Source organism: Cryptomeria japonica, chromosome 3 (assembly GCF_030272615.1).
Source record: "Cryptomeria japonica chromosome 3, Sugi_1.0, whole genome shotgun sequence".
NCBI lineage: Eukaryota > Viridiplantae > Streptophyta > Pinopsida > Cupressales > Cupressaceae > Cryptomeria > Cryptomeria japonica.
The window spans coordinates 144,891,801-144,910,749 of NC_081407.1; the positions used below are offsets into that span (position 1 = coordinate 144,891,801).

Consider the following 18,949-nt stretch of genomic DNA (forward strand, 5'->3'; position numbering starts at 1 on the left):
GCCACATATGCAGGTGCATTATTAGTCACAATCTGAACAAAATTTTGCACTCCCACTTCTATCACCACCTCATCCAACATGTTACACAAGGTTTCTGCATTTTTCACTTCATTTGAGGCATCAACCGATTTTAAAAATACGACCTGTCCCCTTGAAGCAACTAGAAAGTTGATGAGTGTCCTATTCTTGCCATCCATCCACCCATCAAATAAAATGGTGCAGCCATTCTTTTCCCAAATCCTCTTTTGTTGTTCCACTAGTTGTAGTGTGTTTTGGACCTCATTCTACAATAATGGCCCACTCAACTCATTACGACTTGGGGCCTTGAACCCCTTACCTGACATAGTCAATGCAGTGACCAATTGCTCCCAATATGGACTATTTGCAATACTAAATAGAAGATTGTTGTAATACCAAAACCTAGCACATGCCACCTTTGCCTGCTGATGCACTTCCTTATTCCATGAAGTACCTTGCAATCCAGGTTGCACACTAGGAATGTTACGGGGAATGAAAAAACTAGACATAGTGCTGCCCACCCCCATACTTTCCAATTCTGTAGAACTGAGATTTGTCATTGGGGTTGCCATTGCCTTTGTTGTCTTTTTTTTTGGCCTTCTTTTGCTCATATTCTGAAAGCCTTGCTTTTGCCTCCCTCTCAACCTCATTAGGACAATTATCACATGGCGTAATATTCTGACTAGTGATTCGTGCAAGGTGATATTCAAGTTGGTGTATGCCACCAATCATAGATTTCGTGCAATGGTGACAAATAACCTCACCCGCCAATGCACTTGGGGTGCCATGTTTCTATAAAGGATCCCTCTTTCTACCACCAGCTTTACTTCCACCACCTCTAGTTGCAGAAGCCATTGTCTTTTGTAAAAATTCAAAAGAAACCTAGCAAAAGAGACCAAACATCGATCAATAAATATAAATTGAAGCTGAATACAAACTAAAATTGGACAATACATAATTTGAACACAAAATGGTCATAGAGTTCGACGTGGGAGAATATGGGCTCTTTGGAGATCATTTTTAAGGAAAAAAAATGTTTGGTTTATAGAGAGATGGTGATGAACATGACAAATCGAAATATAAAAACTTATTTCACAATTGGATTTTGAGAAAAGAAAATAATATTTCTGGATTTATTATATAGAAATTTAGGAGGCTTACTTTGGTCTTATGCATTAAGAGAGCATTTGTACTCTATGGCTAAGCATTAGGAAAGCATTTGGCCTCCTAGAGGTTGGTTACCTTTGCTTCCTTTCCTTATTTCAACAAAACTATTTATGATCTCCATGGGATGCAAGTATTTGTGATGTTGGTGCTGTTAGGAAAGGAGACTGCTTCACAATGTGGAGATAATGCTAAATTGCTAATAAACATAGAAGAAATCATCATAAATGAGCATTGTTCCCAATAGGTAGATTTGGAATCATTAACACAAGGAGGTTTTATTTTTCAATGAAAATTTCTTGATCGGAATGTCTATGTACACCTTCTTAGTTTGTGCCTTGTAGATTTTCTTGGACATAGCGTATTCAATGTATATAGCATGTTGATAGAATTTCTAATGGCAAACTTATTTTATTAGCACAGTTTCAAACATACAATTTGGAAAATCTTAAAGGTTTTATTAATACAAGTTAATTGTTAAATATTAATCGTACATTTGTCCATTTCTACCTGCATTAGAACATTTCCAAAGGTAATAATAAATTCTGGTTTGTACTTGCTGTGTTCATAAAAAAAAAGAGCAAAAATTAAAAGCCTGTTCTATTTCTGAATGCCATCGGCTATCGAAGGAGTTGCTCAGTCGTGAGTTTAGGAAAACTGAAAAAATGAAGCAGCTGAAATCGTGGTTTTATTTTTCCTGTGCGTTCTAAAATAGCAACCTTTTTACTTTTAGGGTTGCGTCAAATTTAGAATCGCTTTTTTAAAATGCGATTTTTTAAATTTAACTCGCAATTTCATCGTGATTTTTTCCCTGTGAAAATCACGATTTTTGGTAAAAATCGTTTGGAATTTTTCGGCAAATTAAATTGGCGGGACAAATGACTCCCGATAAATGGTGATTTGAACGATTTTTAGGCGATTTTTCATCTGTGCTCCTAAGATCAATGATGACGATGAATGTTACTTAGATAGATGAACTCCCTCAAACTAAGGTTTGCTTCGCCATGATGACAACAACTATGCAAACTTGATGCAATCTTCTAAGGAAATGGAATATTTTCATATTGCGAATACATCACCCGAATATCCAATGCTGGTACAATTTGAACAAGTATCCACAATCGAACTTAGCATATTAATGAGGTTCAGGCTAGCTTTGCACCATGACTCACAATCAGCAAACCACAAAAAGTATGAATTGAGGAATTCATCAAAATATTGTCATAAGCATCCACCATTATCAATGAACATTAATTAACTTTGAAAAGTAACAAGAAATCATGCAAATGTAGAAACAACACAAAGATCCACCATAACTTCAATGAAATCAAGTATTTATTTCCACAAGTCTTGACAACAATTTCTTCTTTTCCTCCTCAACTTGCTTCCTAATTATGAACTTCTAACTATTGACTAGCCACTATTAAACTTTACAAATGAGAAGGCTGAGCCTTATATAGAGGTCTCATTACATTTCAATGGCTTAGATTGATTCTCAAATCAATGGCCAAGATCTTACAATAAAGCCCTAATTATGGTTTGTTAAAACAAACTCTATTCTAGACCAATGAAATCATTACATTGAATTAGACAAATGTCCTTCTTTGAATATGCACCAATGGGTGATAAGATTAGGTACATTGAACTTTGTGCCTCCACATGTGGTAGTTATCCTCCTCGTTGGATGAGTCAAGTACATTGAATCTGGATGCTTTGACTTGGAATGATGTGATTGGGTTGATGGTGACTAGGTACCACCTCAATTTGCCCATCTTGTAGATTATCACAAAGGGTTTGAGCAATATCTCTTGATGCTCAACATTATCCAGCTGCTCGATATGGAGAAGATGGGCATATTCCCAAATTGTATCATCTTGGGTGATTAGGCAAACCCTCTAACTTTTCTTAACTCTTCTGAAACTATCTTTGTTTGATCACATTTGCACAATTTCAGCTTTTTAACTTGGGAATTCTTCTTTCTTCTTTGTAATGTATTTCCATCTTCAACTCCGGAATCTTGAAATATTTCCTTCCTTAATCTTCTTTGATCTTGAAATTCCCTGCCTTGTGAAGTCTTGATGTTTATCTAGCATATTTCCTTGAATATTCACCCTTAGCAATGATTCCTTGAAAGGAGCTGACGTGGAAGGTACAGGTGGATAGGGGGATTTGAATGCATTGATGATGTTCCTTCATTGTTGAATTTACCTCCATATGGTGAAGCCCTCATCTCATCTTTTCGCCCTAGAATCAAATTCCTCAAAATCGGGAAATGACACTTTTCATTTGAGAAGCTGAAGTTTCAGGTCTGGAAATGGTGGTGTTCCTGGTCTGATTTTCATCCTTTTAAGTCCAATTTTCTGCACTTAAGATCTGCTCTGCTGCTACAATCAGAATTAAATTTGAATTTGATTGAATGATTGCTGAATACCTCTTCCATTTTACATACATTGCTCCTTACATCAATCACCTTTGTTTAATAATAGCATTAGTAATTTTATCAAACCTTCTCCAGGAACACTTTTTTTAAATCTGGAAATGAGCCTTTTCAGGTCAATTCGCCCTCAATATTGATTGTCAAACTTGCAGTGATTGTTGATGATCAAATTCAGGTTCAATGCTGGCAGGGTTTGATTGAAAATTGCTCCCCTTACTGCTGAAGGAAGTCGCCTTCAATGGTGGTCTTGTGTAGCTTGCCTTAATGATTGAAATAGTTCACTATGTTGTAATAAAGTGCATCTCTTCGTGTAATCTTGAAAATTCACCAAATCGGATTCTCAAACTCAGAAATTCGAATTCCTCTTCAAAAAGCGTTAGATTTCCCTAGGCAAGTTCATGTTCATTTGATAGCACTCAGCAATCTCCTTAGCAACTTTCAGATTTCCTTATTTGAAATTCACAGCCCTAAATCTTCTCTGCAAATGGAATTTGTTTTGTTTGAATTGAATGATTGTGTTGATTGTTTGATCTCTAATATATGAGCTTTTCAATGTAGGGTTGTGCCTCTTCATATTAAGCCAGCTCAGAAAATGTTTTAAATTTGTTTTGAATTTTAAATTAGCCCTTTTCCATATTGGCAGCCTTAGAGATACTTCAACAATCTTCACTCACCCCTTTCCTTCCCTAACAAAAGTTGACTTTTGCCTTCTCCCTTCATTCCTCAAGTCGGCTAGTCACTCCCTCTTACGATTTGGCCATAAAATTATTGTTGAAGGAGGTACGCTCAATAAGAATTCTGTGTTTTCTAGCCTTTGCCTCAACCTGATTTCTACTTCCTTGTTTTTTGAGGAAGATCGATTAATGCGCTTTAAGTTCCATGTTTTTGAAGGAAGACTTCCATTTTTTATGGAGGAAGGCTTTACTTAACACTTAGTTGCTCAAGAGAAGGAATTTTAATCTTCCTTGTTGTTTGAGGAAGTTTTTGATCGCTCATGTTTAGAATCTTCCTTGTTTTTGGAGGAAGCTTTTCCAATTTACTTGTTTTTGGTGGAAGGCCTATTTTCACCCCAAACTTAACCCTTCAAAATCGTTCCTCAGATTGCTAAGACCACCAACGCACAAGATAGGGAAGGTCGAAATTCACAATTTTGGCGACAAAACCCAGTAAGCAACTAAATTTTTAAAATGACTAAGCCTTAAACCAAATGAGATGAATACGGGGGCAATCGTCAATTAGGTACTCTACCAAAGTCAGCATCTAAGAAATGAGCCGGAAAAACCTCCTGACTTCGCACACCAATGCTGGGAAAAGCAAACATACCCCTACAAAATGATGAGGAGACAACCCCTTCCGAAAGGACACCTACACTACGGAAAAGCAAACTAAACTAAAGCAGAAAAATAGGGAAACTAAGCAGAAAACAGAAAACAAACTATTCTAAAACAGGAAACAAAACCTAAACTAGCTATGTACAAGAAGAGAACTGACTGTACAAAATGCAGATTGTATGTATACCTTCCCGACCTGGGGTGATTTCTCAGTACGTGCAGCAGTATGAGGGCAATAGGAATAGTTCTCAGTCTGGCTTGTTTGTCTTTATATTCTGAAAAGAAAATTTTCAGTTGGCCACTCTCGATTTTAACCAGGGCATTGGGCAAAATTATCAGTTGTGGAAGTTCGTTGGGTCCGTGGTCAATCCATTTATAGGTTGTTTTCCTAGAATATTCAAAATCAAATTGTAAATTTTCAGAATTAACAACAGGAGGGAAAGAAACAACCTGTCTAGTTTCTGAGTCATACGAGGTGTCAGGTGGCGGGAGATCTTTAGCAGCTGTATCAGGAAGTCGCAACTGGTGGTGCAACATCCCGCTTGCGTCCGGTGTATGCAAATCAACATCGAATTCTTCAACAGTTTGCACAGGCTGAAAATTGATCTCGAAACCGAACTCAGACTCGGGAAAGAGGGGTGCATCATCTATCGGTGTATCTTCAGATTGTATGAAAAATGCAGCTTTATGCACTTCTATCAGCACATCTCCAAACATCAGGGACTCTTTGATTGATTGGTCTTTAAAAATGTCCTTGACGGACTCTTGGACTCCATCATCCATTGGTGGCGCTGCTGCAAACTACTCTTCAGCTTGGGGCTTCTCTACGGAGCTCCCTTGATTATCATCTTCTGAAACATCTTCCTCAGGTGCAGGGACATCACTATCATTCTTGGTCACATCTTCTTTTGGCACAAGGATAGAAAAATCATTCGCTGCCATAGTTTGATTGACTGGTTCATCCTGGTCAGCATTGGGCAATTCCATCCTTTCATCATCGGGGAATGCGGCGCTGCATTGATTTTGCATCCGTCTATACTCGTGTGCAGCAAGGTAGGCACTCCACACTTTGCTGGTGATGGATTCTTTTGGCTCCTCTAGCAGTCCAAATTGGGCTCTAACTTGATTGATTGCCTCCATGCATAGCGAGTAGGTGAATTCTGAGTGTGGGGTGCGATGAATCCTGTACTACCAAGGTGACAACACGCTCTCCAAGCATAACTCTTCTTCGAGACCAAACTGGTTCTCAATCCAGTCCTTAAATCTTGTAAACTCATCAGTGCTGGATAGAGGACTGGGGATATTCGACCGTGCTAGCTCCTCCGGTTTGGGGATATCCCAGAAAAATGTCTACCCCTGAAACTAACTCGACCCTTGACAAAAATGTCAAGCAGTTCAACTCATCGTGCTCCGTCGTAACATGAATTCTATAATGACCTGTAGATGCGAATTCAGACAGCTGCGTGGGATATAGCTGCAAACTTAGCCTTTGCTGGATCTAGAAAATTTCGAACTGCGAACAATCTTCATGAAGCGGCTGACCATACATATTGACTCATAATTTTTTTGGTATTTTCAGATTTTCAGATTTTTTTGGGCTTTTCTGGTTTAACAGGGATCTTGTATATCCCAAATATAGCATTTAAATTGGCTCTATGTACCGACTTGCTACAAGGAACTTGACAGGGGCCCTTCCTTCTAGTGCCAATTCTATTGAGTGCGGAGGAGGGTAAAAAGCTATAAGGTTACTCACAAATATAGATTGATATGATCTGGGTTTAGCTGTTTAGACATTAATCATACCAGCCCTCCTTCTAGCGTCAATTCTGCTGACGTGTCTAAAGTCACATCGCTGCAACTCTATCCGGCCAACGTAGAATAGAATGATCTCGCTGAGTATCCTATCCTCTCTTGTGTAAGGAAGCCCTAATGTTGTTTTTAATTGATCCAAGGGGACAACCTCAAGGTTCTAAATGTCAGTTCTTGACTGCGGGATAACTTAGTGACTGATGTGTTTTGCTGGGAGCACAAGGGGACTTACGATTAGCAACACGCTGGTTTGCTGCGATTCTCAGACTGCGAAATAAAATCAAAAGGGAAGGGTTTAGGAAACCTAAAATTAACAAGACTGGTATGCGGGTAGACGGATTCAACATAACCAATCCCTGCTTGGCCAGAATGGCTCACAACCTCACAGGAACGGTGCAATCTTCAAAGGGACTTGGAAGATTTTCAGATTGCAAATGCATGGCTAAGCACCCAATTCTGGTGCAGCTTAGATAGACACCTGCAATTGAACTAAGCACGATTCAAAGGCTTAGGTTAACCATACAAAAGAACATACAATCAGTATATCCTCAATGGTATGAGCTTGAATCCATCAAATACCTGCACACCCAAAAGAAAGATCTATCTAAAATGCTGAAAGAAACCATGCAAATAGAAGAAAACAAAGACAATAAACACCATTCTTCAATGTTCATATATTTGCTTCAGCTGCCATTACAACAATTTCTGTAGCATCTCTATGCTACTGCTAAAATTTAGCCTTCTACATTCTAGCCTATTCTAACTGCCTAAAAATCTAATTATATTCTAACAGTCTAACTTGGGTCTAACTATCTAACAATCTCTACCTTTATAGAATTTACAATATGAATCAATGGGCAGGATTGGTTGCATCCAAGGGCTGCAATCTACCTTCCAGAAGTTGACAGCTTTAACCCATGCCCACTCAATTTTCAGTTATCTACCCAACCACCATCTCAACTGCCTACAACTGTTTGGCTTCAATTTGGGTCTATCTAGTAGTTGGACATAACTGACCTGTGTCACCTTTGTTTTTAAAATATCTTGAGTGGGGCCCATAGGCAGTTTTACATTAAAGCAATTTCAGTTTTTTAAAACTGAATTTCTGGAATTAAATCGAGCAGTGCATTTCTCAAGAATGTATAGACTTGGTAACATTCTATGTTCTTTGTCTTTTGGTATTGGTGGTGGACTTCAACTCGTTGTCCAGGTGGTTCAGTAGCACGCTTCCCAATGCTTGGTTCTAATCTTGCGCTCTGCATCTTCTTCTCCAGCCTTAATTGCGATCAAGGCTCCTTGATGTTTCAGGCTTTCGCCTGGTTCTTCCGGACGATGCCTTCGACCTGTGAACAATCAATTTCACTTTAATAAATCAATTTGAAAAATTAATTAAATTAATTTAACTAACATAAAATTTTTAACATCTGGCTTCATCTTATTGAAGTTCGGGCTTGAGAAGCTCTTTGTGAGATGTATCTTTTAAATGTTTTTTGCCTTCTCTTTTGGATTTCGGGAGTTTTACCTCACATTTTGGCCTTTTGAGCCGATTTGTAGGCTTGAAGCGGTTTTCGGCCTGAAGAAGGTTTTGGCGAACTTCTTTCATTTTCGTCCAAATGTCCTTTACGCGACTTTGGGCTAACTGAGGATTTTTTAGCGTGACTTGGCTTTCTATCATTCTCAGTATAATAGGTGTTTGGCATGAATTTGGACTTTAGCCATAAGTTTTCCGCTAAAAGATGATTTTCGGCTCAATAGCTTAAAATGCGAACTTAGGCTTTGAACTTTTCGCCCTGGATGAAGTCTTTGGGCGACTGTGAGTGATGCCATCTTCGGCCTATTGACTCATTTCTGCGACAGTTTCTTTTATACTATTTTCGGGTTAGGAATTCGCATTTGTGTAGAATGCGCGATTTTATTTTACTGCCCCCCCATTATAAAATTTGGGCTATTAGACTATTTGGTGAGCCTTGACGTATTTCGGCTCACAAAGCTCTTTTGTGAACTCGAACTCACACTTCGGCCTGGGAGGCCGATTTTGAAATTATCTCCTTACCATTTCAAGCTAGTAGGCCGAATTGTGGACTTGGAATTTTTGGCTCTGAAGAAGATTTTGAGAGTTTTAAGCCCTTTTCACATTTTCGGCTTATGAGCTGATTTTGCCTTTAAGTGAAATATCGGGTTTAACGTTTCATTTGCAAACTCGAACTTCTTATTATTTTCGGCATTGTTGGTCTTTTTGCACGATTTGTCTCCTTATTTTCGGCCTAGGAGAAGATGGCGCGATTTTGAATGATTTCGGCCTCCAAGGAGATTGCACAATTTGAACTCTCAACCCATTTTTGGGTTATGAGGAAGTTTTTTGAACTTCGTGATTTTGTTTTGCCTATTTCGTTTTTCGGCTAAAAGATGATTTTCTGCAAACTTCGGGCTCTAAGGGGATTTGGTGATTGTCGGCGGTCTGGAAGAAGACATTCGAATCACAAAGCACAAATAACCCACACTCAACGCATTACTGGCAATGAAAGGCTCTGATTCGACTGAACTATTACGACACTCCTCTGTCTCACCAAGACAATGGGGGGTCCCCAGTCAAAGATGGGGATGGGGTGCAAAATGCACAACAGTATCTATTTAAGAAATGTGATCAATTTGTTCTTGGAATGCCTTAAAACTTGCATTGGGTTTGTGTTCTATTAAGAATTTAAGAGACAAGTCTGTGTTCATAGAGTTGTCCTCTAAGTTTAGTTTCAATATCGTGTAATTTGGGATTTTGCATTGTGGTATGCCTAGCTAATCTTTGTCTATTGTGCTCGTTTCATTGTTTTTTAGACTCATTTGATACATTTTGTCATTGAATTTTGCAAACAAAAGTGTTTCTATAAGAAATTTTACTGCTTTTTATGCTGCCGAGTTTTTGATGAGTTAAAAATTTGGGCTTGTTGAGTACTTTGCGAGTCCAAGTTTGCAAACTATGCCTTAAATAGAAAAATTTCATGATATGATTGCTGTACCATGGTTATGTGATGGTCCAACCGAGAAAAACATTCCAACACCGATATGAACTTCAATTTTTGAGTAATTGGCTAGTAGCTGTGATATTTAAAATAGGGGTACCGAAGTTATATAACTTTTAGACAATTTTTTTTCAGTTTTCTAATAAGTTTTTCCTTATCTAATATCTGTTTCAAATTCCAAGGTCGTCACTAACAAATGTTATGGCTTTTTTGTTCCACTAATTTTAGTAAGTTTTCAAAGTAGAAGGCATACATCTTATAGAGTTTACTTATTTTTGTATAAGCTCTTAGTTGAAATAAGAATCTAAATTGTTCAGCTGCTCATTAATTGTTGATCTTGTTTTGTTTAAATTTTGTTCAAGGAAATACTTGTTTAATGCAGATCAAACTTACAGATGAAACATAAATTTGTTTAGATAGCTGCCATAATTTTAGACATACATACATACATATTATATGTTGAGACTCGAAATGAGTGTTCCACTGGAACATGTTCCTGAGGGTCTAGGCGCTAGGTGATGTATCCGACATCTCATGAACTGGGAACTTGGAGGAGACATCCCACACCATTTGGTGCATAAAAATAAAAAGTTGGCTTTTTAGTGAAGATAAATGCTGAAACCTGTGTTGCAAATAAGCACTTTGTATTTACCTTCTTAATATTTCAGTTTCTTTTAATTTTTTTAAGTTACTATAATAGCTTTTCCTTCTTGTTCCCAAAAATCAGGAAGAAAATCAGTATCTTGGAAATCTTACCCTAATGCATCCCTGTCCTGAAAACTTGGAGAAACAATGCAAAATATTGGTCTTGTGGAAATTTACTGCTAGTTCAAATCTTGCTATGTCCACATTTTGGAATTTAAAAAAGGAATGCTGGTCAACTTATTAAGTTCCTTGAAAAAGGAGAATGTCTTCGCATAATAGTACTTCCATGATAAATTATAAGTGTATTTTAACTCCATTGGACAAATGCTTTCTATAAAAATGCAGAACGATACTTCTTACAATTGAGAGCTACAATTCTATTTTGTATTGTTTAAATAATATAATTTTCATATCCCAGAAATAAATTTGTTTGGTTCCTATCTTCATGTAGCAAAGTTTTCAGATTGTATGATTCATATGCGTTTTTGAGAGATTCATCAGTTTGGCTACATGAAATTGAACAGAAGTTTGCTTTATTGATACTCTCCGAAGGTTTCTCGAGTTCTAATACATTTTTGTGATTAATTATAGGCTACTTTTATTTCATGGATTGTCTACCTAAATTGCAGTTCATTGTTTCAATTACATTTTTCTGATTTCATGACAGTTAATGTGCATGAAGTGGAGGCCTTGTATGTGCTGTTCAAGAAATTGAGCAGTTCTATTATTGATGATGGGCTTATTCACAAGGTATTAGCTGTAGTTATTCTTTTCAAATACAGTTGCCTTTAAATTTGAATGGATTAAATAAAAATTCTCATCAACATCCTTTGCAATTGCATGCTTTCTAGATCTATCTCAGCTTAATAACAAATCTTTTAGAATATTTCTTGATCTATCTCAGCTTAATTACTTACAATATAGCATCTTCAAGTTATTTATCCTACCTAGAGGTATTTTGGTTGTTTTTGAGAAGTATTGTGAGATAACTGTGTAGGTTTTGCATTGAATTTTTTCACATAAAACATAAAAGCATCAGGTATGCCCCACATCCCTATCATTGCAGCATTAGTGCTAGAATTGTTTGTTGTTCAAAAGAATCATGCCAATTGTTTATATATGTTTCTTTGGTGGCTTTCTTTCTGTTGGATTTTGTCAAGATCAAGAAGTCATTGAAATGTACAAGATAGAGACATAATATGGGACAAGAATAAACTGTATTCTCATCAATAGAAAATGATCAACAACTGTTTCATACAATGTAGATGAGCCTGCTTATATAGGCAAGGCTAGGGATATGTATGAGCACACAAGTATGACATGTGGCTCAATAAGAAACAAGGGTAGGTAGGAAATAGGTGTGGGTAGGTAGGAGAAATAATATAATATTCCACATGAGGTGGATCACCCACCGAAGGTGGAATTATCACTCCACAATAAGTGGATATGATAGTGTAATAACAAGATCAACACCATAAGAGGTGGAATTTCTCCTACACACACTATCCCAATGTGGCACAAACACCCAAGTGTCTCATATCCAAACTACTATGAAATGCATTATCCTAAGTAAACTTAAGTAAGTGTAATAATATCCATGATGAATAATTATTTACACCAACACCCCCCCTTAAGTGCAACTTAGGGGAATGCACTTAAGTCTACAATGCAACTAAGCAATGCAAGATGGGTCCCGGCTATGAGGCCAAGTTAGGTACCCATGCACAAATGCAAATGCATGCAAACCAATGCAATGAAATCTCTCACAAAGTGGGGAAAGAGAGAAAAACCCAATGGGAAAAAACCCTCCCCCAAAAAAGAGATGAAAGCTATACAAGAAAACTCTCATAGAAGAATGTGAGGAACAAAACCCCATGTGAGGAAAAGGTCCCCCCCATATGAGAGAAGAAGAGAAGTCAAACTGTGATCATCCCTCAATAAAGAATCTGCACCAATGATAGAAGCTCGATGTATGAAGAAACTGCTCCACGAACGTCGAACAACATTCCTCCCCTTAGGAAGAAACAAAACCAAAGGTGTATCCATGAAGTCTCCCCAATCATGAAGGGAAGATGAATGAAGAAAACTCATGATGAAAGGAATCTCTGAAAACTGCTCAAGTGTCCCCATGTCGATGCTGAAAGATACCCCTTCCAAAGATGGTAAACTGTGCCATACTACTGAAAAAGGAACTCCAACATCTAGTGAAGATGAATGTAGAGCAATATCCAAAGACTCATGTGTCTCCTCAAAGAATAAAGAGACCTCCTCCAACTGCTGTACATAAGTATCCACAATCATGTCAACCTCGAAAGAATGATCATGTAGAGAATGAACAAGAGGGTCAGAGTGTGCCCTCGCAACAATCGAAGAAGGATCATCTTCATCAAAGAGAAGATGTATGTCATCAATGATGTCTCCCAAATCTGCAATGTAGGATTCCACAAACAAACCTGCAATATCTGTCATGTAATCATCCCATGAATCTGAAGCTGGAAGACAATGTATATCCTGCTGCACTGAATCACATGTAGGCAAAACTGTCGCACTATCTGCATCATCAAGTGCAATAGGTGATGTGATATCAATATGAGAAGATGAAGTACAAGACTCAAGAACTGGGTTACATGTGAGAATCCCCATGTTCAAGTGTCCAAAGTTCTCCTCAAAATCTGAATCATCACAATAAGTGTGATCATCATGTGTAGAATCATCAAATGTGAAATCATCATCATCAACAAAATCTGAAAAGGAGTATAACCGAGATGCATGATCAACCACCCCAGTTGCAATGATAGCTCTAGTCTCCATGTCTCTAATAAAAACTGAGTCAAGTGTGAACTCCACAACTCTCTTAGTTGCGCCATGTGTGATTTGATAGATAGAAAGGAGATTGTTTGTCAAGTGGGGTACTGTTGTGACCATTTCACACATCGCCCCATCGCAAATGGGGACCCCCTCTTTTTGCTCGTTTTTCGCTCGTTTTCGCTTTCGTTTTTAGGGTTTTGTTAGTCAGTTAGTTGTCTGGATTTAGGGCTAAGCCTTAGGGTGTTTTAATTTTGCCTTTTCAAGCCATAATCCAGTCGTTTTTGAGAGAGCTTTTGAGTTTCTTTTCTAGAATGCAAATTTTGAATGCAATGATTTCGCCAAAATGGTCTAATTTTCAATTGGAATGTTCATGCAGGGCTTAAATTTGTCTAAGTGTTGACCGTTAATGTGAATTTTTGTCTGATTGAATATTTTGACCAAATTTTGACTTTTTTGAATTTTGATCCTGAGCATTGGAATTGATTTGTTTTCGCCTCGTGAAGTGTTAAAATGTGAAAAATCTTGTTATTTTGGCCTGTAGGAGCAAAATCGCTCCTGTCCCTCAGTGAAGGACGGGAGCTCATTTTCAAATATCTCATCATCCTTGCAGAGTCCGGACAAAGTTTACGTTTGAAGTGATGGAGAACGACAAAATCTTTCATTTGAATATAAATTGAAGATTTTCATGAGCACAGACATGCCTCCAGGAGGAAGTTCGCTCCTGTCCCTCAGTGAAGGACCGGAGCTACAATTCAAATTTCACCTTGTCCTTGCAAGATTTTGAAAACTTAATGAGTTGAGGACGTCCGAAGGAAGATACTTTGCCAAATGAATATAATTTGAGATGCAAAAACGAAGGAGAATGACCTATATTGACTAAATCGCTCCTGTCCCTCTCCAAGGGACCAGGGCGAGGTACCTTGTAGCTCTCGTCCCTCTCCCAGGGACCAGAGCGATTTTCTTCAGTTTGCAAAATCCAGACAAGGGTCAAGGCAAGTTTACGTTCAAAAACAAAGGAAAACATGAGATGAGCGCGTTGAATATAAATTGAAGATTTTTGGGACGTCCATACCAGTGTTAAATGCCTAGTTCGCTCCTGTCCCTCAGGAAGGGACCAGAGCGATTTTTGATATAATTGCCTTTTTTGCAAAATTATAAACAATGTCAAGGCATGGGCGGATAGAGTGAAGAAGGACGAATCCGTTGAATATAAACTTAGAGCATGGCAAAGTGAGATGAAGGCCACAAAGGGAGGATCGCTCCTGTCCCTCTCCAAGGGACCAGGGCGATACAATGGTGATGATACGTCCCTCCAAAGTTCAAGGTCGTCCCTCCAAGGTTCAAGGCCGATCCAAGTCAAGACGAAGGGTGGCGAAGACATTTCAAGGCATTTCCATCAAGCGCAAGGTTGTAAAGGTCATCACATGGAAGGATTTGCGCTCTAAGACCCAGATCGCTCCTATCCCTCAGAGAGGGACCAGAGCGATATCTACATAATGGCGTAGATTTCAAAAGGCAAACAAGTTTCGAGCAACCAAGAAGGTCGAAAGGACGTCATTCCACGCAATGAAGTTGATTGCAAGTTGGTACAAACAAGAACAAGCACATAATAATGAACTTCGCTCCTGTCCCTCAGGAAGGGACCAGAGCGATATTAGATGTATTGATCATTTCATGCAAAATTCACGTAAGGACAATATATTGCAATGTTCTGGAGGGTCCATGGTATGACAACAAGGTGATAAACAAGAGTTTTGAGCGTCCAAACATCGCCAAATGGTGTAAAGGCCTCACATCGCTCCTGTCCTTTGGACAAGGACCAAGGCGATACTATCAAAGCACTCACGTTCCTTCAAAGATCAAGGCGAAGCAAGGTTAGGAAGTGCGAAGGACGACGTTTGAAGGGCATTGCAAAGGAGATCGAAGTTTAAAAGTCGCCAAGATCAAGGAGAATTAATGGATCGCTCCTGTCCCTCTCCAAGGGACAAGGGCGATGGTCCCTTTAATGCGTCCAAATACATAATAAAAGCAAATGGAAATAAGCGCAAAGGACACGAGCGTGGATGTTGTTCGCCTTGCAATGATATTTCGAAGGTCAAAGATACAAGATGAACATAAAGACATGGAGATCGCTCCTGTCCCCCTCCAAGGGACAAGGGCGATGTTAGACAAAACACATGATATTCTTTGACAATCACGTTAAGACATGGACGCACAAGGTTCTAAATGACGTTTGGAAGATGATACAAGGAAAGGATCGTACCAAAATGGAGAATTTCAAGCAAAAAACTTAGGATCGCTCCTGTCCCTCTCCAAGGGACCAGGGCGATAATGATCATGTGATGCATTTGCTCGCACAAGAAAGGCATTCAAGTTCGAAGGACCACCAGGCGATCGATTTGGAACGTGGAGATGAAGGAGTTGAACGTTGAAAATGCAAGAATCTAGACCAAAATCATGGATCGCTCCTGTCCCTCTTCAAGGGACCAGAGCGATGAGGTACGTCCCTTTATTTTCATATTTTTGGCGCCAAATTAAACAATTCAAATTTTCTTTAAATGCTAAATCAATTTAAAAAATTAAAAATCCACTTTTATTTGGCATTTAATGTGGCGTCAAACACTTATTAATTATTTTTGCCTTTATTTAAAATCGAAATTCTCAAATAAAAAAACGCAAGGCATTAAATAATTAATTAATTAATTAATAAAAATCAATTGGAGCGCTCATTTAAGGAGGTCGGCCTTGTCATTTCATTGCAAATCATTTAAAAAAAAATGGTTTTATTTTTATTAAGTCGGCCTAAGGGGTAAAGGATGCAAGCGCTATATAAGGGGGGTAAAAGTTATCATTTCTACATCATTATTTTACCTTCTCTACATGCGAATTAAGGGAGGCGAATATAGTGCGAAGTGTGTTCAAGGGTGGTGCGAGTTTCATTCATCCAAGGTGGCGAAGACACTCCAAAGGTGGTGCGAATTGCATTGAAGACCAAAGGTGGCGCTAATATCATCTTGTGGGGAGTGCGAAGTGTGTTTGAAGAGGTGCGAATTCCATCCAAGGTGGCGTAAGCAATCAAATGGTGATGCGAATTTGAAGATCCATCTAAGACTACACTAAGGCGAATTTGCTAAAGACTTGGAGATTTGTTAGTGCGAATTTGAAGATTCATTTGAGACCACGTCCAAGGCGATAATTGAAGATCACGTTCTCTCCAGAGGTGGCGAAGTCAAATTTGAGGAGATCATATTGAAGATTATCTTTATACCTCAATTTTGCCTAGGCAAATTTTGTTTTTGCATTCTAGAGTTAGCTCTCTGTCGAGGTATGGCGATTTAATTGTTATTGCTTTATTCATTCATCGTCATATTTCAAATTTTGAAATTTTGAATTTTAAATCTCTTGGCTCAATCGTTGTATTTTAGGAAATGATAACTCTAGAGACTTATCATGAGGTTTCCTAAAATCTATCTCTCTTATTTACGTTATTTATTGCAAAATCTATTTCTTATAATGAAATGTTGTGTAGGTATGGCGACCCCAAAGGCGGGAGCATCCACCAGTCGCTCGGCTCTCATGAAAGAAGATCAGAAGACCGAAGAAGTGGAGACCAAGATCGTGTCCAAGTGGAGCAACGTTGGAGATACAAACTTGGGGAACTTTAGCACGAAGAAGTTCCGAGAGGTCCCTTACATCGGCAAGCCATCACCTGTCGCCCGGAGAATAATAGAGAGTGGCATCATCAAGGCGGCCGGTTTTCCTCCAGCTATTCAGTGCCACGAGTTGATGATCGAGTGTGCCCGTCATTACAATCCACAGTCCAGGACAATTGTGTCCAATGAGGGAAACACTTTGGCGTACCTTTCAGAGGAGGCCATAAGTGAAGCCTTCCATCTTCCAGAGCACAGGGACATGATATACAAGAGCATTGAAGGAGCCAGATCAGTGTACGATGATGATCCAGATGCTTGCCTAAGCATAATCAACAAGAACTGGCTACTCAAGAGTCGTCCCCGTCTGAGCAAAGTACCGAACACACCGCACAGGATTGATTTCCAAGAGGAGTACAGAGATTTGATTACTATGCTCAACAGAGTTACAGGAGCACCTCATGCCTTCTATTTTGAGAAATGGATGTTTTACTTCATCCAGGTGATTGTTCAAGGAAAGGGTACAATACATTGGGCTAGGATAATTAGCCATTGCTTAGACGTACAGTTGAGAAGACTCAGGGCTACTAAGTCCTTCCACATGAGTTCATACGTCATCTGTGCCTTAATCAGGAGCGTTGAGTACGCAGGACTACCTCACAGAGGAGTGATTGGAAGAGGACCCGGCGAGGTCAGAGTTTGTGAATCCTATACCTACTTGCATCATCCACCAGGGAAGAACTACAAGTTAATCAATGATACTTTCACGATGAACATCACCAGGACGTTGCAAGGAGGGATTCACAACAGATTATCTCAGGATGCCCAGGAGTTAATCAAGAGGTACGGTGCTTGGTTCATTCAGTTTCCCAAGTTCACTTACATTAGAGTGTATGGATGTCCTTTACCTCCATACATGTTGCCGAGGTACCCGACAGACAGAATTGTGTTACTTGAAGTAACAAGGCAGTTGGCAGCATATGTGAAGGCATTCAGACACAGACATCAGAATGGAGTTCAGGTACCTATTATTTTGGGTAATTCAGTTGAGGTATGTCCCAATGTCTCAGCCATGGATGACGCAGAGAGGGAGTTAGCCTTGTATCCTTTTTCATCTTTTGCTTGGAGGAATAGTTTTGATCCACATGGACACTTAGAGGAGACGGTCGGCAGAAGATTTAGACATGAGTACCAGATTGAAGATTTTATGATGAACCTCCTAGATGATCTCGAAGTGAAACGAAAGATACATTCTAGATTGCCTTTGGATTTCATCAGGAAATGTAAGATTTACAGAGTGGCCGATCAAGCTCAGGACAACGGCAGGCACATCCAGTCTTCATATGATAGAGAAAGCAAAACAATAAGTTTGAATTGGAATGAGCCCGAGGCCGTGGATTTAGATGATTTGATGGCACCAGTCTTGTCTTGTACTCGCAGATGGGTAGACGTTCAGCATCAGAAGTTGAGAGAACAGGGCATAGCTATGTCTTTTACTTTGGAAGAAAAGCCAGCCGAAGGTGGAGCCAGTGTTAGTGAAGGCAATCCTAATCCTAGGAATTCAGGTGAAGGTAACCTTCGATGTGCCAGTGAGGGCAATCTCCATTCGAGAGGTTCGAAGAGAAAGGAAAGATCAGAAAAGAAAGAGCCTTCCAAGAAAAAGCTAGGTGCCAACAAAGATCAAACACCAGGTACTTCTTCCAGACCAGAAGATAGAACAGTTCGAGTGGAAGAGTCCATGGAATCGATGGTACAGAATGATAGACAGGAGGAAGAACAGGCACAGCATGTTTCATCCGATGGATCTCTCCAAGACTATGATTTAGATAATGATAACGAAGTGACATCTCCTCCCAGACAAGAAGAAATAGTACACAAAGAAATTCAAGTTCAAGAGACAAGATCAAATATCCCAGATTGGTTGAAGGAAAGATTGACTAAGGTGATCGTAATTGAGGACGAGGACAGTGCAATTGATTTAGAGAGCCTTGTTGGACGCTCACATATGACAACAGAGAAGAAGAAGGCTACAAAGATGTCCAAGATGATTCGAGATGAGACTGGATCTAGAAA

The 18,949-nt window shown here is 39.0% G+C and overlaps 1 protein-coding gene across 15 annotated transcripts in view; it reads left to right on the forward strand.

Annotated features, from left to right (window-relative positions):
* Nucleotides 1-18,949, forward strand: part of LOC131037827 (calcineurin B-like protein 4) — a 247,356-nt gene that overhangs the window by 9,307 nt on the left and 219,100 nt on the right. For all 15 annotated transcript variants that reach the window (XR_009104309.2, XR_009104310.2, XM_057970057.2 and 12 more), the window contains one exon: nucleotides 11,086-11,168. Coding sequence is in view for 13 of the 15 variants with exons in the window: in XM_057970057.2 (XP_057826040.1) it covers nucleotides 11,086-11,168 (83 nt within the window). In the remaining 2 variants the exon portion in view is untranslated. The remainder of the gene's footprint in view (nucleotides 1-11,085; nucleotides 11,169-18,949) is intronic.